This window comes from Anopheles aquasalis, chromosome 3 (genome assembly GCF_943734665.1).
Source record: "Anopheles aquasalis chromosome 3, idAnoAquaMG_Q_19, whole genome shotgun sequence".
Lineage (NCBI taxonomy): Eukaryota > Metazoa > Arthropoda > Insecta > Diptera > Culicidae > Anopheles > Anopheles aquasalis.
This window is the reverse complement of record NC_064878.1, coordinates 20172301-20197662: the sequence shown is the minus strand read 5'-3', so window position 1 is coordinate 20197662 and position 25362 is coordinate 20172301. Positions and strand designations below refer to the sequence as shown.

General features: G+C 44.6%; 2 protein-coding genes across 3 annotated transcripts; one reads left to right on the top strand and one right to left on the bottom strand.

The window, feature by feature from the left end:
* Positions 1-16: 16 nt before the first annotated feature.
* LOC126574108 (uncharacterized) lies at positions 17-21474 on the bottom strand. Of its 2 annotated transcripts, XM_050234088.1 has the most exons (7): positions 20599-21474; positions 11838-13616; positions 11390-11749; positions 5803-5994; positions 3059-3720; positions 1947-2190; positions 17-1871 (listed from the first exon to the last, which is right to left on the bottom strand). In XM_050234088.1, exons 2-7 carry the CDS (start codon positions 13538-13540, stop codon positions 1811-1813), a joined length of 3222 nt encoding a protein of 1073 aa, XP_050090045.1. In that variant the 5' UTR covers positions 13541-13616; positions 20599-21474; the 3' UTR covers positions 17-1810. The 2 variants fall into 2 exon arrangements, with proteins under 2 accessions (XP_050090045.1, XP_050090046.1); XM_050234089.1 differs by lacking the exon at positions 5803-5994.
* A 1998-nt stretch (positions 21475-23472) lies between these two features.
* On the top strand, positions 23473-25143 carry LOC126575556 (microfibril-associated glycoprotein 4-like). Its single transcript, XM_050236306.1, has 7 exons — positions 23473-23645; positions 23765-23818; positions 23902-23963; positions 24075-24113; positions 24200-24722; positions 24803-24927; positions 24989-25143. Exons 1-6 carry the CDS (start codon positions 23536-23538, stop codon positions 24924-24926), a joined length of 912 nt encoding a protein of 303 aa, XP_050092263.1. The 5' UTR covers positions 23473-23535; the 3' UTR covers position 24927; positions 24989-25143.
* Positions 25144-25362: the final 219 nt, after the last annotated feature.

Genomic DNA, 25362 nt, shown 5'->3' with positions numbered 1-25362 from the left:
CGGTAGTAAATAAAGGTCCATCTTGCATATTCTTTATTGTATCTTGATCTGTTTGAGTATTGTTACATTGTTACGTTTCGTGGGTACACAGGGCTAAGGGTAGATCGTGGAGATCTATTTGATCGTAACGCCATCATCACCATTATACATCTATTCGATGCCACAGCATTCTCAAACCCGGTAAGGTGTTGAGTGGCTGGACTCTTAATACTAACACAATGTTCAACAATCATGGCGCTGTGTGATTAAATGCGTCGGTAATGTTTGGAACTATACTACTTCATTCCTCATAAGAGTACTAGCTCTTGGTAGTTCAACTCTGTAGCGTTTAAATACGCTGTCCGTAATGCCATCAACCGTTTTTCGTTAGTCTTGTAATATGATTTGACAACACACTTGTAGCTAACGTACTGCACAACATGATGGTGGGCTTTAGGGTATTTTTTTTTCGTGGGAGAGGGAAGATTATGTTGAGTGATTGACAGACACACTCCCAAAGGCTGACTGGCTGAGTAAGTAAGGAGACAGGTTTATTCTGTTGCTTTCCAGAACAACATTTCTTCTTTGCACCGCTTCCTTTCTACTTAACTTCAAATTGGAATACATTCCATGACTAGTAGGATCGTTTCACGAATTATTTCAGGCTTTCACCGTAATCTTTTAAAACATTATCTAAATAAAGGTATGGCGGAAGTAATGAGTAGATTGTCGCACGAATACACTTAATTCACAGCGAAATAAACACTTCATTAGGAGGTTGGAGGTCAAAAGGCGCATTTCAAGTAACAACCATTGGATGAATTGTAGCTTCGGACATTCATTTCAACTTAGCATGCTTTTTAAAAAGTTATACAATTGAGTGTCACCAATTGTCTGCATTTGAATGTCGCTTTCATAGTGGAGTTGTAACACACAAGGTTGTAGTAAAGCTGATCTGTACTGAGTCTCGTTAATACATTAATTCTTTCACATGGGACTCGTACACAGCATAAAGATCTATAATTCATTGAGAACAACATTAAGTCGTCCAGACTACGTTTCTTCCATTCCTTTAGGCTTGCTTCAATGAAGCTGCTACGCGACACATTCCTTTACAAGAGTTCCGTCAATACCTCGAAACCGTCCTATGCTCCTCTAAATGTCGCCCTCGATATACACATACAGCAATCAACAACGACAACAACAGCACCCCGTTTAGAGAGGAGGCACACACTACAAAGAATCTACGAACACCGATATCAAAAATAGGTTACGTCTATCGTTCCCTCGATGCCAAGCTGCCACCATGTAACGAACCATGCGCTACGCTCTCCACTACTGATTTACTCTTTTCTCTATGCGCACGCATTTGAATATACGTGCTTGCACTCGAAATTTCCATAGATGCGTGCATAGCACTTTGTGTTGCACAACTGCAGCGCTGCTACGTTTTAGCAGATAAAGTGTTTCTTATCTCACCCACAAAAAAGCATAGATAGCAGGCACCTCTTAGCGAGGTTTCACAGATAAATACGCTCCCGGTTCCTCATCGCTTCGTAATGGATGATGCTCTGTAGCATATATGGGTTGGATTCCAATCGACCTTGGAAGTGAGTTTTGTAAGTGGAGTTTGTTTTTGTTTTTTTCATTTGTCAATATTTCTTGCACATTAATCATTCGTTTTCGAAAATGACCGGCGGTCAATCCTCTCAAATCTTTTGCTGCTACGATCAGTTCTCCACCCGCCTCAACCTTACCACCCCACGAATATCCCTGTATCACACATCGCAGCACCGTCCATCTTCGGTTCCACCGCCCCACCACCGGTGGCTTATGAGTTCCACGCCATCACGACCTTCTTGAATGGCACAAAGATACCGTGCAGTGGCTCACTAGAACGGCAGAAACGAAGAATCAAATTTAAAGTCCACGCGCGTCCTGTTGGCAAAGGTACGACCGCTGCTTACCAATCGAAGAAGTGCTTGCCATCGATGGTACCATCGCACTCGCCCAGATTGTTCGGAAGCTGAAGCCCAACGTAGCTTTCGTCGGCATCGGCGTTGGTGCCCGCGGTGGCCAGCGGTCCGATGTAGCGAACACGTCCCACGACGATACGGCCACTGCGCGAAATGACCTTGGCTAGATGGCCCGGCTTGAGACACTTGGCCGTTTTTGGCAGAAATGGCAGGGCATGCTTGGAGGGAATAAAATCTGACGAGACAGAAAGAAGAGAATGAAAGAAGGAGCGTGTAGTGGGGTGACAAATTATCATAAGAATCTTGTTAGGACAAGTATTAATATTCCGCGGAACACTTTTACGATGAGTAATTACTGTAGTTTTCGTAGATGAAAATGTAAAGTATCGATAGTAACTATGATGTTTTCAAGTTTAACCTGTTAGTTCGATGAATACTTAGATCGTAGTTATCTTTTCATACAGTCAATAGATTAAATAAGTAGTATAAAAGACATAAATAGAATAAATAATGAAAAAGGGCTTTAAAAAGGCAATATGGATAATATTCTATTTTTAATCATAGTCGTTTGAGAAGCAATTAAACAAAATAAGGTTTTGTTGCAACAAAATAAACTACTGAAATTCAAAATTTTTTTCAATAATTCAATAATATATTCTAGAATTTTTGGGCATCTTATAAGGACTATAAGATAAGGATTTCTTTACTACAAGCCACGTTACGATTAAAATTCAGCTCAGGATCGAACAGTTTTTTTTTCACCCTGCATCCACAACACGCACCACCGTTTGCCTTTAAAAATAAGAAACTAATCGTGGATTCAAAGAAGAGACCAGGATGTTTTACTTTGCTTCATGGTGCGTCTTCATTTAGGCCACTCTTTTTGGTGTTTAACTTAATTTTCAAACAACTTTTTATAGATCAATTTCGACAACTTTAACAGCAACTTTGTGGCGTCTAAAATGCTAAAGAATGTAAAAGAACCGCGAAACCATGAACCGTGAAATGTTGCAACAGCATTCATCAAGGGCACAAGCAAACGATTTATGAGTTTCGCACCGATGAACGCCGATAGTATATCCCCTCAGGATGCCCCCACTTACCCCGTTGTATGTCGTTCTCGGAGCACCTTCGATGCTTCGGTGTTGGATGATGCAGATGTGGCCCATGACCTGCCGCATGCCCGTGGAGCACGTTGTGTACCATCGAGCCCGGTGTACCGACAGCCGGTGCTGGTTGTGCGTTCCCACCGGCCCCGGACGTACCACCATCGAGTGAATCCTCCATCAGCAGCATGTTGCCACCTTCGAGCGAACGACGGAGAAACTCTTCAGCTTCTTCGAGCAAACTGTCGGTGGAACCGCCTGAGTCGCCGTGGATGCGATACAACGACGGTCCACCGTACCGCCGGGGACAGTTACAATCGTGACGCAGATCGGGGAGCGATCCGCGAATCTTGTGCATCGGCTGGTCCTGGAACGTGACCCGGGGCGTATAGTGCATACTCTCCGAGGGCCGTAGCGCCGTGTTCTGATGATTCTGGCGGCACACGGCACACCGCATCGACGGTACGCTCCGGGACCGGTGATGCTTGCTGAGCGTCGAGTACCGTGAACTGGCCGAGTAGCTTTTGGATGAGTCGAACGAATCGCCCCGGTTCGAGGTCCAGAATGCGTCCGTTTGGGTCGTCTGCGTGGCGATGCTGCTCTCGTTGACCGTCCACTGGGAAACACCGGGCGATGTCATGCTGAAGCTGGGCGGTATCCTTCGGGAACGGCACACCCCCCGCGCCAAGGTAAAATGGAATGAAATGAGGAACGAAAATACGAAGCCAATTAGATGTCCGCTTGCATTGCAGCTGCTGCTCCGCCGAGGCCAACGCTTTCCCGTGCGCCGAACTTGGAAACTTTCATAATGAAGCATCCACAATCCCGAATGCCAACAAAGCAATATTCAAGAAAACAAATCACATTCCAGCGAGTGCACCTTTCGCGAGGATAATTCTCGGGGGGAACGCGACACACATTCTTCATTAAATTTTGTTTTTCTTTACGCGGTACCACACTGAACGGTGAGCCAAATGGGAAAACCGTTTGCATAACTAAAAGCAGGCAGGAAGGCAATTTGTTGTCGGGGAAATTGCCTGTGGGCGATTTGGACGTTCACTGGAATGCACAAGCAAACGAAATCGGCGGATCGGTGAACTTTACAGATAAAAGTTGTTGAATGCAAAACAAATTTTCTATCGATAATGAGCGCGCTCGGGTGGGTGGGTTCGATAAACAGACAACCGAGAGCCTGAGATCTATTGCTGTTGAAAGATTTTTAATTGGTCTTGTTTCTAGTATTGATTTCTTCATCACTGAATAAACTATGTTTTTTTGTTAATTGATTTTTTTTGCTTGTTCATTCTAAATCATTACAAATCTTGTAGGTATTTTGCGACAGTATTATCTGAATAATCTATAGATCACCGCGTGATGCACTTGAAACGAGTTATTTATCTATTAAGCGTGTAAAACTTTGCAGTTTAAACATGCCTCTTCAGATAAATTTATTTACAAATAAATAACTGAAACCTTTCAAAGATTTTACACATAAACTACAAATATGAAAGTATGTCTGCATATAAACATAATTTTGTTTTTGTATGTTTAGATGTTTAAAATTGTTAAAAAACGTAATAAGAATTAGTTGAAAAGAGTAAGTTTGTTATTCATAGCTACATGATTAAACAGCGCAATTTAGACAGCATTACAAGTGTATTGCATAGAAAATGGTTGAAGAATCCTTTAAAAATAACATAAATTTTAATTAGCTACAGTGAGATGTAACTAAAAGAATCCAAAGAAACTCATTCTGGGCTTTTGGCTCTTCAAAATAATGCTTAGATGGCAATTCAAATCGTGATAAAACCCCCGTTCCACTCTCTAGCGCCCGACGAAGTCTCATTCCCACACAGAAACGGGACAAACTTTCCAAAAGGGCAGCCCGCGAACTCGAAACTCGCATAATTGGCAAAGCTATTCACAAGCTGTCTCGATGATAAATGTGTCTTCCGCCCAATGCTTCGCATTGATTAGGCACCACGAAACGAATGAAGGAGCTCGCTGTTCGCCCACTCTCGCCGCGCTGCAAAACGGGATGTGTCCTTTGCTCAAACAACAACTGCACAGCTGAACAAATAAATTCAAAACAATGTAATAGATGCTGTAGAACGGGCCGGTGTTTTATCTAGCAAACTTGGTGGGAGTATGCGTAAATAGACTTCGGAGGAAGGTGAATAACAATAAATCAATAAACATTTCGCCCGAACATTATTGCCCTCCCGACGACAACGATCGATCGAGAAGATCATAGACACACAGTCCTCGCAAAGGAAGACATAAAAACGGGTTTCGAAAACAATTGGCTTTTTTGCAGAGGAAAAGTCTTCATATAGAGAGAAAAAAAGCCATGATGTCCCATGTGACGGTCCCTGGAGTCTCGTCTGCGTAAGCATCGTTGGTTGGCGTCTCCATTTTTTTTTTTATTGTGAGTGCCTGGCGTCTGGTCTGGTTTTATCTGTGGCGCGTCTGGAACCCTGGGTGTCGTGTCCAACCAATCCCTGCGTCATCTCCCCGCCCCGCAATTGACATCATTGGGGGGTTTGTGTCTACATTTCTGCCAAAGGACTTTGCAGGTCCTTGGTGGCACTTGTTTGCTGGGCTGGACTGGTCTGGGTTCTAAATGTGTCTAATATGTAAGCGAGTGAGGCGTCAGTGGCTATCGGCGGTGGAACGAACGAACAAACCGGTAAACGGTAAACAGGCGCTCGAGCCTTTCGAGACCTTGAGAGACCGCATACCCTTTCGTTGCTTCCGGCGTTCGCAGAAGGTTCCCTTTGCAGTAGTTGGGTGACCGGTTCGGATCACCGTTCTCGTCCTGCTGCTGATGCTGACAGAGATGATCGGCCGATCGGGACAGCTCGGGGACCATGCTGGTGAAATTAATGTCACTCAGCAGCACTCGGCGGGCTTCCTGCGTTTTGTCCGACGGTCTGCAGCGACACAGAAGGTGGTTGACAGCGGCAACGGCAGCGGTGGCGGGCAGGAAATGAGCAAAGATCAAAAGATACAAAGACACACACATATGGTCGCCTCACTTCCCCCCCCCCGGACAAACAACAACAAAGGATACAACAAAGAAAAAAATGGGCGCACAGCGAACGAGGAAGGGCTGAAAAATCATGGAAGAACTAGGACGAGATGTGGAAAAGCAACATGCACGTGGGCGAGTGTTTGTGAATGTGATTGTGGAACTTTCCTTCTTTCTGCGCTGTCCCTTCGTGTGCTGAGCTTTGTTTGTTCATGTTTTGTGTGCATGTGTTTGTGGCAATGAGTGAGTGTGGGGGGGATGTGTTTTTCAATGTTCTGCTCCACTGGGTGTGGAAGGATGGATTCAAGACGATGGCATATAATTGGCAGCGAAAAAGCTAAACCACGATAGCGCAGAGCCGTCGTTGCATGGAAAACACTTTAATTTCCCCCCCCCCCCCCCCGGAGGCTTGGCAATTAAGATTTTAAAGCTAACACCCCAAGATAATGCGAGTGTCCGTATGAGCGGGGCCCTCGTCTAAAGCCGATGACAATCGGTGTCGATGGCGGTCCCCATGGACCTGCTAAACGGTACCAAGTCACGCCATTCTTGGGGGGTTCTGCCTCGCTCTCTCTCTCTCTCTTTCTTTCTGTGATGCTCCATCCGCCTCGGGGTGGGTGATATTAAATCATTTTGCCCACGATCCGACCATGGGAACGCTTCGAGCAAAAGAGCATCTAATTCTGGGTGTCGGACGTGCCGGAGGACCCGGTCGTGCGGGACATGGTAATTGAAAAGTGCTGATGCGGTTAGAGATGGGGCGGTCCTGAAGGCTGAAGGAAGCGCCATGTAAGTGGGTCCTTCCGGTGGATGTTGTGGAGAGGAGTGTACCCTCTGGTGAGGATGCGAGTATGCCTCGAAGAAGGAACCACGTCAGTGCATCTTGAGTAATTATGGCGTGATTGTTTCATATTCATTATTGTTTCATTAATGCTCTATATAAATTATCTAATGTCAGCTTCAGTGCAATTAGTTGTAAGTTTAAGCAAGTTTTTCAATCAGATTGATGTATCGACGGTAAAACAATAAATACTATCGAATATAATAAATTGATTATTGAAGGTTAGTGTGATAAAAAAATTACAAACCTTAATATTGGACTTTACCATTAAGAAATTGTGGTTGTTTGTTTACAATTATAGACACAAATAATTATATCATCTATTGAGTGGAGGAAGTTTTAAAGCCGAGTTACTCAACAATTTCTATTAATAACTTTAAATCAACCATCGGGCAACAATCTTGCGAACATGGTTGATCATTTGATAACTTAAATGATTGAAAATAAAGGTAACGAATGATCCTCGTGAAGATATTTTTAGATTGCAATTTATTCTTGAAGAAGAAAATTTATTTCACGAAAAGAAACTTAGTTTTCCGCTTTTTCTTCCTTTAAGGACCTTCTACCTTTATGCTAAAACGAACTAAAATAACGCAAACACTTACATGACTATTCGTCTCACTGCGTCTATTTCTCTTCTTATCTATCCAGCAAATTCCAGTATTATTTCCAAAAATAGCGAGTCCTCCGATCAAGAGGTTTCCATTTGCTGCCCCCAACTACAGAATAAACTATAGAAAGGCCAACGAATGACCGAGGGAAAAGGATGACCAACACCGACGAGGCTGCGACTAGCGAAATTGAAAGATAACCGTGCCTTTTCCTTTATCACTTCCACCATATCCGACGCTTCGACGTTTCCTCGTCAACGCAAACCCTTCCGGCATCTTCGAACGAACGAACGGCGGCGGCGGCGGCGGCGGCGGCGGCGGCGGCGGCGGCGCCTGTACAAACAAAACGCCTTTCAATCGGTCCAACATCCAATAATGGACCGGGCCCCTTTGAGAAAGGTGTGTAACCGGTGGCAATGTCCAGGACTCGACAATCGCACTGTCCCGGGTTGGGTTGGTTGGGCAAACTTCTGCTCACAGCCCCCTTACCTTCCAAGCCAATCATTCAACAATCATGGCCTGCGGCAATATTATTGAGAAAGTTTTCGGCATTTTTGGTAACCGTGGACCATCATCGAGTGGTCTAGTGGCTAGAAATCATGATCGCTCTCTGGCCGGATGGTTCAGTTTTGCTATAGGAACGCTTGTCTGATGAGGCTTCCGTTAAAGTCGCGCCAGTTGCTAATATGAATTTAAAAAATCCTAGCACAAGCCTCTAGTACGAAATTATTGTTTGTGAATGAATTACACTCCAGCATGGGACGCCAACGACGTATGTGCAAGACTCACTCCCAGCCACATTCGGGGCGTCTTGCTTGGCTGTGGTATGGGCAAAAGGCTTTTGACTATTGAAGTAGGAAAACCACAGTCATGAAGATGTAAAGTTACAGTTTGAAACGCTCAATGTTTGGTTTGAGTTTGCCGGATGTTTAATGCGATACTAAATAAATAAAGCACTCTCGTGATTCGGTCTTTGATTCCAACTTGATTCCAGTGTTTTCATTTGAGAAGATGATGCACGTTTCATGCTGAATTCATCAAACATAAATATCTTAGGTAATTGGGAATTGGGTTATGAGAGTTGAAGTTTCAAATTTTTGAGTGAACTTCAGATAAATCGATTAAAAGGGTATTTATTTTAAACCCTACGTTCATATAAGTCTTTTTATCAAACAGTGTAAAAAACACAAGTAAAAGATCCTCACAAGGTCTTTTATTTGCTAAGAGACAAGCATAGAATTCATGCTTGATAAAAAAAACCACGCCTTGCGTTGTCCTGATATTAATCTTTTTTGGACACATTCCTAGTCAATCTCTAACTTCAAAGAAAACAAGTAACGACATTTGTAATCTTAATTTAATGTTGGACCGTACGGAAGTAATTCATAATGAATTATCCCTTTTAATTCCACCAAATGCATGAACCCAGTTCATGGAAGGAAACTTGCAGCTCGTTAGTTTTGATTACCCATACAATCATTGTGATTGTTTTAGCTGATTATTGTCGCATGTGACTCATTTCTCATTCCCGGTCATCATCCACTTCAGAAAAGGGTTGATTTCATTCCGTTTGCTGAATGGTTCGCTGATGAGAATTCGATCAATCATGTTTTTTGTGTGAATTGGTGTTTATATTCATACCACCATTGAGCCTCGTTTTGGAATGGGCAAATTGGCTACTAACTATTGTACGCCTTCAAACATACCTATCAATTTCCTTTATTTTTGCGGTTTTATCAACGTTTCATTTATCAACGAGTCATCACGTAAAAATGCCGGTACGGAATCGAACAAAACCCAAACCAACCGCATGATTATTTCATACAGCACGGTTTGCCTTTATCAAAGCAAAAAAGCATTGTATGTTATCTTTGTTACCTTCCATTAACAATTCCTAGTAATCTCTCAACACTGAATAGAACAAGTAGCATAAAGCTACAGGCTTTTTCGTGGAAAATGTTGCACTGATAAATGAGCATAAAGCAGCAAAGCAAACCAAGATTTAGCTACAGTATCAACATTTTAAACAATTTCACTATAGTGCTGGTTACATATTCTCAAATTAAATAAATAATTTACAAATGAATAACATCTTTCAAGTGATTTTTTTGTCACATTCATGCAAATGCTTAAAATGGAATAGCAAAGTGTTGCAGGGCTTCATAAATGTGGCGTTTTAAAAATGTATACCGATAGGGAACGGAACCGTATGTGTTATATGATCCCAAAACCACACGAGATCTCATTTCCACAACTCAATAAACAAGATTTTCCCCGAATGCAACACCACCCATGACCCCCCATTACAGACCAATACACATCATCTGATATGCGCTTCGAACTTCCTGACGTTGATGAAAATTTATCCTCCACTAAGATTGACAAACATCTTCAGCATCTCGCTGATACGCGACATCTCAAATGAGCCACAGCACAGGATGAAAGTAATTTTATTTCGATCGAATAAGAATCAATCCACATCCACCCCGGCCAGAGACAGATTTATGAATCTTTCGAACTTCTCTGGTGGGTATAGTTGCCATGGGTTGGTTTTCGGTGAGCCATCGCGATACGACAAGATCGTAAATATAAATGTTTCATTTCACCGAACAGCACGATCTGTAACCACCGGAAAACTTGCGTCCATCGTAGCGTGTCGACATTCGGATGGTTTCATCATCACCGGCTCCAGAGAGCCTCGATGCCAGGCAAGCAAATAAAGCTTCGATTTCATCACCCGGACGGAGTGAAAAAGTTTCTGATCCCAGAGTCTGCTACTGCTGCTGCTGCTGCTGCTCCCGTTTGCCATTAAACAGTAAACAAATGGATCAACCGGATCAAATCAAAACAAATCCAACGCTAACGCTATTCCTTCAACATTTGATCCGCCGCTTTTCTTTGGCAAAGAAAAGGCGGATTGAGTCTAACCCCGTGCCATAACCCGTGATTTCCCTGTGACCTTCTGTGATCGATTCGGCTCGAACGTCACCCGTAAACACTTGGGACCACGCGTGGTCCTTGCCAATCAGTCCCGAAAAAAACGCACCTCGCAGCAGCGTATTGACGCGGCACAAACTTTTCACCCCTGAAAGGTTAACCGAAAGGTGTTGCGTTGGCTGTTTACCACTTGTTTACCAGGACAGTCGCTAACCGAAAACTGTCACTCAAACAGACTCCCGGATGATTGTCGCGTAGGAAGTAACTGTTTCCTTCCATCCAACACAGACATGGTCAACATTCGCTGGAACGGTCATCGAAAACATCGATTGAGGGAGTAAAAAATAAAAATAAAAATAAAAGGTCGGATGTATCATTTGCTACTGATTGACGGGCGGTCTCTGCTCGATGTCAGTTACATCGATTCCAGGTACTGGTACTGGGAGAAGAATCAATTCCGTCTGCAACACAGATTGCACCACAAAACGATCCGGTCCGGCTGCTCGGCCGTGCCATTAACGCCTGTCACTTCCAATCATTCTCAATGCCACGGACACGGACACGGACATACTCGACGACGACAAGTCCTAGTGAGCAGTGTTTGCCGGGTCCAGTCCCCTGCACCAATCGGGGGGCCAACGTCACTCGGACAAACTTCCCACGGCCCCCGGGGGCCCATCTTAAATTGAATTTTATCCGCCTATTTACCACCGACTTACTCCTCGGAAGGTCACAAGTGTGTAAAGGTGTTTGTGTGCGTCTGTAGGAATGATAGGAGTTTGATTGTACGAGTTGGATTAAGGGCAAGCTAGGAACTAGTCGCGTGGATGGGACATAACAAAAAGGGACAAACTGCAAATTGGAACGATGGGACTCCAAACGGGACGGGATCGCCTGGGGTGACTTACCTGAGCGGGAATTTACCTTTCCCACCCGGTGCCGGTGGTACGAACTTTGACGGAAGTGTGTACAGCCCGGGTACGTACTCGGACCCAGCGAGATGTGTCTCGGAGCGCCACTGTTGCGCCAGTGCCGAGATGTCGGTTTGGGCGGCACGCGATCGCTTCACCTCGTCCCCGGACACACCCTTGACGCCACTGTCGGCCGCAATCACCGTGCGGAGTGTTTTCCCCGGTGGCAGATACTGGTGCGGTGAGTAAGTCCGTGGTGAGCGCGAGAACTTGACCGCCAGTGGGCTCCGGTTGGTGGTGGTGGTGGTGGTGGCGGCCGCCGACGCTGGCATTCGGCTGCTCGGGTGTATAATGGGTCTGGAAGAGGGGGGGACAGTAACAATAATAAAAAGGAATTGAACGAAATGGAAAACAGAAAATCCCTTGGGCGGAACCAATTACGCACCGATAAGCCGGAGGATTGGGGCACGTATTCCGGCGACCCATCTCGAGGATGTTCTCCTCGGTGGTGATGCCACACTTGGAGATGTCCGTCTCGATCAGCACGTTGTAGTTGGTCCAGCGGCGTCCCATCGCACCGGCCGCCATCAGTGAGCTCGACGGTCCGACGGCGTCAAAACTGTCGTCCCGTCGACCTTCACTGCCCTGGCGGACAACGGCGCCAACACCGGCTGTCACCGGCAGGTCCACACTAGAGCCCTTCTCCAGGCTCGACGATTTCGTACTGCAGTCGAGACTTTTCTTGATATTATCCATACTGAGCGAATCCTGGCTTTCCAGACTTTTGCCCTTCGCCAGACCCATCTCGTACATCCCGTCCTCCGCCGCCTCACTGTCACTGCGGTCCAGCGAGCTCGTCTTGTCCGGATCCGAACCCAGATTAGCGAAGCTCACCAGTACCGGCGTACCGGATTGACCGGTTTCATGCCACGGTTCGTAGTCCGAAATCGAAACGAGATCTTCCTGCGTAATGTCCTTTGCATTATCGTCGGACGAAAAGATCAGCTCGATATCGTCCACTTCCTCCTGGTTCTCGGAATCACTTTTCTTCACCCTTTGCCGGTGCTCCGATAGGTCCGATACGGTGTAGCTGCCCGTCACTGGGCGGTGCCCTTCACCATCAGTGACCGGATCCTCGGCAAACACGGAATTGTCACCTTCGGATATGGAAGCGTTCGATTGGCGATCGGTATCGACCTGTAGGTTCTCGGACGATACCTGCCGAATGCTGATCGCTTCGGAGCTTTTGCGGATGCCCAGCTGCTGCTGCTGCTCCTCGTTTTTCCGCCGATTGATCTCTTCGCGCACCGTTATCTCATCTTCGCCCGGATCGGGCACCCGTTCGGCGATCGTTTTCTCATCATCATCCTCCGGTGTACGATCGACTGACTCTTCGTCTTCTTCCTGGGGCTGCTGCTGTGGCTCCTCCTGGGGTTGATCTGGCGCATCTTTTGCGTTGGCTTCCGAGCTGTCCGGTTCCGAGCTACTGTCATCCATGGTGATATTGGATGATACTTTAATTTTGACGTCGATCCGTGAGGCCATGGCTGACGATGTACCCGTTCCTGGGTGCGAAACGATCTGTATATCGGGCACTACGGATACCGTCTGGTGGGACGTACTGGCATCCTTTGTGGTGGACGATTTCTTCGTTGGGACACCCTGTTCCGGTTCTTGTACTGGTGGCTGTGGTGATGAACCACTTTCCTCTTCTTCTTCCGGTGGTTGTTGTGATTTCGTTTTACGTTTCTTCAACCGTTTACACTTCCTATCCGAGGGAGGCTCTTCGAGTGTTTCACGATTCGGCACCGAATGAGATGAAGGAACAGTTGGAGCGGGGTCTGGGTTCAGTTGAAACCGCAACGATCGTCCACTGTCCGGTGGTGGTTGTTCACTGCTTCCTAGGGGAATGTCTAAAGGTTTGCCGTGCGACTGACGGGCCTGTTCGACGGTATCCCGTACGGTGATCTGCTGTCGCAGTTGATCTACCTCTCGCCGGGATTCCTCTAGAGCGGTGCGTAACGAGACGACCGTTTCGTGCAGTGCCCTTACTGTGTCGAATGGTCGAACGTAGGATTGTAGCGAAGAGCTGGAATCACTGTACGGGCAGTACGCAGATACCCGACCGTACTGGCCGGTACGCTCCATCTCGGCTCGGCTCCCGTTATGCGATATGCACAGACCCGTTGCAATAGCTCACTCATGACGGTAGAGGTATGGAACACTGGAAAAATCGTGAAAGAAGTGTGTAACAATTAAGTCAATATAGTGAATAATTTGATATTTAAGGCAAAGGGTTTTTTTGTGACATATTTTTAGATTTGTTTTGTGTTTCCCAAAACCAACGTTTTCAAAGTCGGTTCCTGTCGTAGCATAAAAACTGCTGGACCAACCGATATGAAGTTTTTAACACATAATCTGGGCACTATTTTCCAGATTGCCCCGTGGAGTTTTTATAAAAATTGTAGATACTTTTTTAAAAATAATTATGTACAATTCTGTTTTTTGGGTAGAATCGTAAAAACATCACTTTTTCAACTTCGACAATCCATCAAAAATTGAAAAATTTGAAAATCAACATAGAACTTAGCAGAACTGGATAAGCCTGGACAAGCTTATTATTTAAAATATTGAATAGCTTTTTTCTGATCACGCAGCTTCGATGGGCACAGTTTTTGGTCCGAATCAAAAGACTTGCCCGTTTAAGCGACGAACCCGGTTTGATCATTGATCAATTCGTCGCCAACGCAGTTCGTGATCACTTTTTTAACTTCAAAAATTCGCAAAAAATCGGAATATTGGAATATTAACAAAATCTCAACCTGAATTAACTTATAACATATGAAAAAAGTATTGAATTTCACATTTCAAATGTCCCGGCACGTGGCGTACGATGAGAACCGGAAAAAGTACCTTTCCAAAAACACGCCGTCCTAAATATAATGCCATGGATGAAGTTTTTAATAAATCTTCCTCAAAATAGCACCAAATATTCTTGAAAAGTTGTAGTTTAATATGGTATTCACTTGAAAAAAAAAGTTGAATGGTTTCTAGACAAAAAATTGACAAAAATGAGCCTTTTCCCGATCCGAATTAATCTTAGCCACCCCGCAATGACTTGACTAGTTCGTTGGAGTAGAATAAATGGATGCATGATATTTTAAAGCAATTGTTAATTACTTTTGCAAAGAATCTTTAATCGCAGAACAGCAGAGAAATGTGTTGATACTCTATCCATAATTTAGAACACAAAATCATACCACCATACTCGAATATGGAAAATAGTCGAATTAACGAAAAAATCTATAAAATGTTTAATTAAGCAACTAGAGGAAAACGAAAAGAATAGTTTCAATCAAACCGCAGACAGGATAATCAATAATCAAATTGATGATTGAATGCCAATAAACAATGAACATGATAATCCGCCAGCCAAGAAGTAAGTTTTCCCATGAAATTTAATGCAATTCCAAAACAAAAAAAAAAGCGACGCGTTGTGGAATCCATTAAAACGGCGACAAAAACCAATCCCCCCTGGCATATTTCATTCCTCCCTACCAACGGTCGGCTGCCTGCCGATGGAAGCCATCCAATAACCACGGATTTGTCGTTTTGTTTGTCTGCGTTCTACGACGTTGCACCTTTTTCGAATCGAATTCGTGGTTTTTCCTTTTAAATCTAGAGAAAGAGAGAGAGAGAGAGATTGAGGGCAACGTTCGTTCGTGGTTAAAAGCGTAACGTGAAAACTGGCAAACTGCCGGACGTAGGAAGCCGGACAGACTCGTTAGTGGACGAACGTTCCGTTTCCATTGGATTTTCAACTCCTCCAAACGAACTCCAGCAATAAAAGGGGTGGAACAAACCCGTAGAAAGAATACGGGAACGATTTTGGCACCCTGCTGTTCGGCGACGACCTCATGGTCGTCATCATGTCGGCACTTCCCGGTCCAATTAGATCCCCGTATGCTGCTTCCTGTTCACGATCGTTACGGACAAAGCTAACACGAAAGAACTGGTTCGGGCTCTCGAGTCCGATTAAATCATTGAAATCCGATTGGATTTCTACCAGAACTAACGAAATGCTCGAATCAGCGGCCTTTCATTTATCTATCCGACCAACATCCTTCGCTCATCCTACACGGCACAGGTCAAGGACCCTTTTTTGATGAAAAATTACTCCCCGTCTTTGTGGGCGGCGTGGCTGCATCGGAATGATTCCTTCCATCGTTCGGGACACGTTTAGCGGAGAAAAGTTCCGAGGTCTTCTGGAGAGTCCTTCGGCTGTAATTGCTGCCGCTTGCTTGGAGAATGTTCGCGGTGAACCACTCATTACCGATGCCACCGGGCGGGCGGGCGGACGGGGGGCCCTTAACCCAATTAAACACAGTTGTTCTGTGTACAAGGCTATCCGCGTACACCGCAACGATGTTGCTGCGGCTCAGTTTTATTAACGCAACTCGTTTCGGTTCGGTCTTCCTTATTAGACACTTTCCCCCCCCCCCCCCCCCCCTGTAAGGATTCGAGGGTATCCTTACGACTCCAAGGGTCGGAACAATGCGGATCGCGCTGCGGATCGATGCTAAACGTGATTAGATACTCATGGCGAGTTATGGTAATTTGATGGTTTCGTAACTCAATACACTTTCATCGCCGTACTGCCGCCCTAGCGTGGAAGGAGGGTGCAAAAGATAGGTCGAAATTCTTGCCAACAATCGCTTTCGGTAGCTGCGAGGCCAGTTCTACAAAGTCCGTCCAACTAATCGTCGGGACGTCTATCCATGGTGTCAAGAGAAGGAGAATGTAGCACTGAAAAAAAAGTACTTGCTTCCAAACTTTTCCATTATGGCAACGTTCCAATCCACGAATGTCGAAAACATGCTAAAGAACGGAATCCAGATTGAGTCACCGGATTTGGAAACTTCTTATCACCCAACCCAGAGGGTGGTGTGACATCGCACGGGGAAAAAAGCAAACAATTGCGTAAATATTTATACCACCGCCCCTCCCTGTGTTTCGATAACCTTGAGCGCGGTTGACCTTCACATTCGCCCCGTGAAAACGTTCTTTGCTGCATCTCGAGATCATCGCTTATCTTGCAAAACGAGACCGAGGACACGGTGCACAGGAACGGCATCAAGCAGATGCCATCAGTCAACGAAATGAGTGAATCCAATTTCATGTAATCAAATTACGATACGCATTTCAGGCTTCTAGCGGTCCTACATCTAACCATGTGTGTGTCCACAAACTTGCGAACGCTAGATTGCATTTCACCATCTCCAACACGAGTCAAGGAAGCCCTTGGGATGGGATGGTTGACATCAAACGGCTGCGCACAACCAGCAAACCATGCTCCCTCTCTCCACTTGATTTGCTCTATAACACATGGGCTGCGAACAAGATAATAAAGTCGATGCTTTATTACGCATCTGCTGCAATTTTCCGGTGGCTCCAACTTCACGTGAGTGAATAAATGAAGAAGCTAATAAGCTAGATCCCATCGCGCGCGCGCGCGCGCGCTTTGGGACATTGGATGAATAATTGAGACGTGGTAAATTCGCGTCGATGGACGTTTTTGTCTCCCCCATTCACGCCTTACAGCCAGAGGCCAGTACATTGTTGTACGGATACCTTTTTGATGGATGCAGATATTTTGGATCCTGGAGCTGGTTGAGCTCCGTTTATGAGGGAGTAGGATGAATCTTTAATCGTATCCGCGACCGCGGTGGGAACATAAAGTTCTACACGGCCTGCAGACTGCATATCTGGGAGGGACCCTTAACAGTGCCCCTAGTACCATGTGGGCACGCCCTACCCAGTGGTAGACCACAAAGTTTGATCAATTATTTAGGGAGAGGGATGAAGGTGCAAAAAAAAAAGCGAGTATGTTTACCTTTTTCGTCCCGCACTATGAGGGTAGATCCCTGGAGAGCTTGAGCTTCACTGTTATCCTAGAGACCCGTGCTGTCCGTTTGCGTATTATTTCTTTGTTTCAACTATTAACAGGTGGGTCAATAAGTCTTTGGCTTGAAATATAGATGGCGACACACATTTTTTATTCTTAAGCCGGGGATACATGAAGTGTAAACTTTAGTATAAACTCAGAGTGCAATGCCAAAAAGATTATGGTTATGTCAAAAACATTATAGGCCCGCGGAGCGTAAATTCGAGCGTAAAAGCAAGCGTAAACTCGGCACCAACATGAAGCGTAGCGTTATGAAGAGTTGAATGTTCTTCAATCGCTAATGTACAACAACAACATCTTAAAGTATATAAAAAGAGGTTCAGAAAGCAACTTATCTCGTCGATTTATGTTTTTGTGGCTAAAAACACATCTAATTGAATGTAATTGCATCATGTAATTGCAGGTGTCCGAATGTAATTGCAGTTGACGTTTCGGTATAAACTTTTATGCGATTATGCCTGCCACACGAAGCGTAAACTTTTTGGCATTAAGGTAGGAATACACGAAGCGTAAACTCTCGTATAAACTCAGAGTGTAATGCCAAAAAGATTATACTTATGTCAAAAAGATTATAGGCCCGCGGAGTGTAAATCCGAGCGTAAAAGCAAGCGTAAACACAGCACCAACATGAAGCGTAGCGTTATGATGAATTGAATATTCTACAATCGCTAATATACAGTAAAAACATCTTAGAATATAAAAGAAGATGTTCAGAAATCAACTTATCTCGTCGATTTATGTTTTTTGTGGCCAAAAACACATGTAATTGATATAATAGCATAGTGTAATTGCAGGTGCACGAATGTAATTGCAGTTGACATTTCGGTATAAACTTTTATGCGATTATGCCTGCCACACGAAGCGTAAACTTTTTGGCATTACATTCTGAGTTTATACGAGAGTTTACGCTTCGTGTATTCCTGCCTTTACACTCTGAGTTTATACGAGAGTTTACGCTTCATGTATCGCCGGCTTAAAAAAATCTTTTAAAATTTTCAAATTATTCTTTTTATAATTACCCAAGTTATTGACGTTTAAATGAGATTACTACCGTACGGACGAAGCAATTCGAAGCAAAATTAGTTGATTTTGTCCATGATTTTCTGCGACTTGTGACTAAATTGCTTTGAATTCATGATTTTTCTTAACATAAAAGTAGCGTCACTTCAACGTCAATAACTTGGGTAATTATAAGCAGAATGACTTGAACATTCTACAGGTTTTTTTAAAAAAGGTTTGTAGTATCGAAAAATCATAAGGATAAATAATGTCTGCCGCCATCTATATTACAGGCCAAAGACTTATTGACCCACCTGTTATTTCAAACTATTAACATGAATATCATGCTGGTGACTGATTCCAAGTGCAACAGAAAACCGACGGACCATGAATGGTTTCTGGTTGGATTGTAAATCGCAGAAAGATTATCGTGGGATGTCACCATGATCCGGGCCTTTCCGGTTGTGCTGCTATGGTCGCTACAAGAAAGGCTTCACACGCCAAAGATCAATACGGTTTCATTGCACCCTTCGCCCCTTTTCCGTTCAGCACACAGCCAGCGAGTCAGCCAGTGCACCCCAGGAACAACTAAAGGTCAAACGATTTGCAGCATGAAGGTGAAGAGAAAACAATAAGCTTCCGTGCATGTAGCACGCCCGATCACGGTCGGTTGGCTGGACTGGGCTGCCCTGGTCAGTGTGGCCACAGTGTGAGGGGAAAACTGTTCGGGATTAAGAAAAAGAATGGAGAACAGCACAACGGCGCGACAATGCATCAGTACTTGCTACAAGGGGGGGAGGGAGTGAAGCGGACACGTCACCACGTTCAATCAACTTATAAATAACATCCTCCCTCACCCCCGCGGGAGCAACGAAGGATCCCTCTCCCAGTCGAATGCATCGTATCTTCTCGTATTGTCAGTGCGCACAGGCGAATGTGTCTGTGCTTTTCGCTTAAAGACTTGATAAAGACACTTCGTCGGCCACGTCGGTGGATAAACGATGGAAAAACGCATTATTGTTCGCATTATTATCAATTACTTGTTAGCTTATTTGATGGAAAGCCTAATGCTTCGTCCTCTTTTATCGGCCTAAATGATTCGGCGCAATGAATTGTTAATGGACCGGTATGTCTGGTGGCTTGTGCGAGACGTAGCCGCATCTCTTCTCTACCCATCTGTTCTGTTCTCCTGTTTTGGCAACCCTTGAATGCTTGTTGATGAAGTGGAAAGATGCTGGCACGTGAATAATTCAGCAGCTTCCTTTAGGATCATGCTAAGGCATCATGTTGAGCACTGTATTTGGGAGCTTAATCCATTATTCATCCTAACGCATTTGTTTCTTGTCACCAATCGTTTAGCTTTCATTGGTTCTTTTTTTTAAATTGGCAATATTTTTTGCAACGCAGATCTTGTGAAGCAAAATATTATTTAATTTTAATAACAAAAAAAAACCCAACCTTCGAATAGCAAAATACATTACTCTACAAAGAGCAATCTTGCTAGTACGGGCGGTTAATGCGACATCATAACTCAATCTCATCCGGCATCCGGGTTTAACACAATTTGTCCTCTCATTCGATGTCCTTGATCAAGCAAGAAATTCACGTCATTCGTCAGGTACGTTACGAAGCAATCCATCTCGTCCTACTTTACGATTGACAACGATAAAGCAGCGTTCCAGCAGATTTCCCGCTTCTTCGACCTACCTCTAGGGCCGTTATTATGCAGATTATGAGCAGAAATGACGGAGAAATGAGCAAAACCAAGGGAATGATTATGAGCTATGCTGGCGGTTTGTTCATTCCATTTGTACGGTTTGCTGCGTAAAACAAATGGCCGCTCCTAATAATGTTCATGGAAATTTACCAAAGCTCCCCTCCCGTTTTAGGGGTTTGGGAAGATGGAAACCAATTTCTAGCTTCAACGTTGTTCACCAGAACTCACCAAAACTGGTTCCAGGAAATAAAGAAACTCTCGCTTTCGCTGGAAGTGAGCGTAATATTATTGCCTTACTCGGTTTACAACGCTGTCGTGGAACTCTCCGAATGGTTTTCCCGTTTTTGCCCCCACAAAGCAAAACCTCATTTTAAAGTGAATTAAACGATTCGACACGGCGCAGCTACGTAGCGAGTGGCCAGCTGTGGAGGTCAGTGTCAACCACAGAGCAACGATGACGATAATGCGAGCCCTCAGCCTATCTATCATAATAATGGCTACGTCTTTCCCTATCGGTGCACTTACGTTTCGCTTCATAAACGGCTCTTGCTGGAGCCAGTTGCCGGAGAACTGTACAGGAGTGTGTTATGTCGTCCTCACAGCTTATGACACGGTCCCAAAGAAGGTGAGGGGACGGGTAGCAGACAGGTCGTTGTGTATGGATTAAGACATTCTTCTCTGGATTACTGGTCGGACGAGTGTCGCGTCGCACTTGCACACGGCTCGAAGAACGGCTCGAGTGTCCCAGAGAGAAAAGTCATTCCATTGCTGCGATGGGTTGGGCGTGCGGTCGATGGTTGATTCCTAGCCGTTCATACGTCTCCTACGCCTTCCTTTGCACAGACCGACCGCGCTGCAGCTGGCTGGATGGAGAGATGTGGTTTTCCCACTCTTGGCTGCCACGCCAAGTTCTTCAATCCTTCACCATCACTGTACAGCACAAATAATGTGCACCTGCCACTCACTGATGGCCACAACCGAGAAGTGCCAGAAGTAGAAGTTAAAAATATGACCACTCGACCGTACACTGGTTACTCTCCTTTTCACTAGCTCTTTCCAGTTAATTAGCTGCTAATAAGCACCGTCTCACCGCACCTGGAATCGTAGTACTGGAGCGGTAGTAGCTGTGCGCACCTGTTATCTTAAACCAAAACCAAACCAAGCCGACCTAGCTGACTGCCCAACGGGGGAGGGGCGTAAATCGATCTTTTCACATTGATTCACCAATACAGCCACCTCGGTGATGTTCGCCCCGGTGTAACATGCACTGAACCGGGGAAGGATAGGGATGACAAAAGAGAATCCTCTTCCAAGAGCAGCAGAAGGAAAAAGCAGCTTCAAACACAGCTCCTCATCCGCAGTCGCAGATGGGATGGAGCCCTGGCGATGGTTCGCACTGCACTTCCGGTGACGAGCATGCTCGAACTGAACGGAGCTGTGCTGAGTGGAGCTGAGTTGGGTTGTAAAACGTTGCACGCCGCTGGCCCGGTGGAGCTGTAATGTTTTGGTGCCTTTTCTCTCTCTCTCTCACTCTCACACTCTCTCTCCTTGCGAGTAAAACCCGTCAGCATCAAGTGGAGAGTAAAAGAGCACAGACAAGAACATGCAGGATTGCTCTCCTGGAAGCTCCAGCTGGGAATACCGCTGGGTATCATCTGTTTTGACAAGGTAGATCCTCTCTCTGGTGGTTGAATGAGAAGCGGGGGCTCACGTATTTAGGAGTTCTGGGGGATGTTTTTCTTAGAAATGTTTTTCTGAATGATAAGCCTTTCAAGAAGATTGTGTAAATTATTAAAATTAAGGATTAATCGTAGCCAAACAGACAAGGATACGCCGCATCCAAAATCCACGAGTCATATATTGCGTAGAGCTTCTCGTAACATTAAAGCTGGTTTCCCCACAACTAACGTATTAAAAATAGGTGTCCCAAATTAATTAATTTTGAAATACTTTATCTGCACATGACTTTATTTAAGAAAAAGAAATCCCCGAAATTGATTACTTCTTTCAGGCACATTCTTAGATTTTTAAACACACGCAAATGTTTAAAGAACATTATTAGCTTTTTTTTAACCATTGTTGATAAAAATCTGTTATGTATGATAACACTAATCTCTGATTAAACATAAACGCATACTTAAAAATGTGGTTTTTAGTTGATTACTAGAATGAATGAGCGCACGTTACCTGATAGTGGAGGGTTAACTGATATTTGAAAATTCTTTAAATGTTTGCTTTGTTTACGACGATTTTGCTGTTTTCTATTGAAACACTGACATTGAGAGTGACACAAAAAAATCACATTGTTTTTTCAAACATTGCCATCCATAAATTGAAAAAGTGTTTGAGAATTGTAAGATCCAAGGAGGATTTGAAACACAATTAATTTACCCCATCGCTCGATTGCTCCAAGAAAGCTTACAATTCCTCCAGTAAAGCTCGAAAAGCTCACTCGGCCCGCCGTTCGGTGAGAATTTTCAACCAAAAACACATCCCCATACTGAGAAAACTCCGCGACAAGGACCTTCGTTATAGTTGGATTTGAAATAACGATTAAAACATAAGTGTTTGAAATATATACATTTGAAAGATAAATCAAAAGATACCGGGTCCTGCTGGGAAAAAAATCAAAGATTTCACGGTTAGGGATTTGAAATTGTTCTAAATTTATTTTGTTAAAACTAAATCAAAGTTGTTGGCACGTGTCCGTGAACAATTGGAAAATATGAAAAGACTTATGAATATGAAAAGAGAAAAGAGACTGACTTTTTTACATTATGCCAATACCATGGAAGGACACGATATGCGATTTGATTTCGTATTTCCGATTTGATTATCCATCGCCAGACGTAAACGTTCCTTCCCGGAATTGTTTTAGCTCGAATAAATTCGCTTAATTTTTTAAATTCAATCTCAAATACATTCACAGCTAAACAGTCAATGTTTAGAGATTCTGTTCATCTTACCAAATTGGATTGAAAATTCGATGGTGCAAGAAAGTGAATTTCTGTTCGGAAGACCATTCTATTTTTTCTGATTTATTGCTATTGAAACAACATACACCAAAACTGGTATTCAGTAACGTTAATCCAGAACAAATTGATCTTTGGCCTATAAGAGCAAAAATTTGTGACCAAAACATGATCATCCACCATGAACAGCATTGAATCGAGAGAAAATAGAGTTGAGTAGAGAGATGCCCTGATTGGTTAGAGATGGCTGCATCTCATCTCTTGAACAAAAACAATGATTCATTTAAAAATACATCAAATAGAAATTAATCAAGTGTACGATTTACTTGTATTTGCGCGCCTTCTTCCAAAGTGTTGGTCAAATGGAGGGCGACGGGCCAAATCCAAGCGCTCTCCTTATCACTACGTTTTCGAACCATCGCTGCATGTTGTGGAATAGCGAGCGAGCAGGAACAGTGGCAGTCAGTATTCAACCAGTGCGTGCCGTACAATGATTACAATTATTACGCTGTGTGTCGTGCTGCTGTCGTGCGCACCAACGAGCGGTGACCCTTTCGAGGTCGAACCATTTCAGGAGCCGAAAACCACGCTTCTGCTACAGTAGGTATACGACCGGGCCTGGGCCGAGGGCGCACTTATGTTGGGCATAGAACCGTTGCCACGGCTACGTATTCCATCAATCCGGTGCTTTCACTCGACTCATTTCACCTTTACGCCAGGATTCTCAAACGATTGGAAGAGATTGATCAACGTATAAGTGTCGTCGAGCGAAGGTAAGCATTAATCATTGGAAGGAACGGAAGGTACGTGGTTTAGTTTCTAATCGGAAGAACAATTTTAAACTCTTTTTGAAAAGGATACAGGGCAACCAGCAGATGGTGGTGTCCGCCATCGCGAAGCAACTGGGTGGTATCAGTGGTAAATGAACTGGCAAGGCCGAACACCGTGGCTATAACCTCCCAATCTAACCCCTACAAAGCCTAGCCTTGTCCATTCACTGCCGCACTGCTTTTTTTTTCGCTTCCACAGATAAGCTCGAGCACATCAACAAAACATTACGTCAAAATGGTAAAGACAGAGAGTGGTGGTCGCCAAGAGATTTAGCGAACAAGCAACTCCATGATGTGATCGCCGTTCCTTTCTCCATTTTCCAGTGGGCACCTACTACGATTCCTGCGTCGAGGCGCCGGAAATGATGAGCGATGTGTATACGATCAGACCACCGGCCTCGAGTGTTGCACCCTTCAAGGCCTTCTGCGAGCAACGCTACCAACAAGGTGGCTGGATGGTTCTGTTGCGTCGATTCGATGGTTCGCTCAATTTTACCCGCAACTGGACCGACTACAGGGATGGGTTCGGGGATGCGGCCGGTGAACACTGGATCGGGCTGGAGCGAATGCACCGCATCACTACGTCGGATTACTACGAGCTGCTGGTGTACCTGAAGGACTTTGATGGCGTCACTAAGACGGCCCGGTATAGTGAGGTCGAGGTGGCCAACGAAGCCAATGGTTATCGGTTAACGCTCGGGACATTCGTCGAAGGAAAGGCAAAGGATTCGCTGCGTGCTAGCGATGGTTCGATGTTTTCCACGTACGACCGTGATAATGACCTGCACGCCGGTTCCTGTGCGGCATTCTATGCGAGCGGTTGGTGGTACCGGAACTGTATGAATGCGTAAGGGACACCACCAGGGGACGGGATCTTCTCTGTTGCATCTCTTCTTAGCCATTTCTCTTTTTTGTCTTTTTTTTTAGCAATCTAAGTGGTCTATATCGTCAACACGATCCAAATAATGCGACGATGAATTGGTACGGATTTCATGACGATCTTCAAGGTCTCAAGGAGGCGACGATGATGATAAGAGTCGTTTCCAACTAATGTACGCAGGTGTCGCTTGTATTACTAACCTTAAAGTGGTGATGATCACTTTTTCCTTGTAGCTCCATTTTTCTGTTTTTAGGTAATCCAATACAATCCAACGTAATATTATATCGGGATGAAATCACTGGCAGCGACGAGGTTGTTGCTAATAAATCCCGTTGCTAGATGAAACTCTTGTTTTCTTTCAATAATTTTCCTCGTGCATCACACCAAACCAGCAAACAAACAAACGCACATCGTATTGATTAAAAGATTCAAAGCATTTCAAAGGATTATCACTTCTTTAATCTTTAACCAGCCACACCGGGAGTTATCGTTGGCCGAAAGAAAGTCACGACGCGTTACTTCTCGACACCGCGCGAAATGGAATACTGCTGCGAGCGTAGCCTTCAATCATTACACGAGGGCTCACAGTATGCGGTGGGGAACGCGC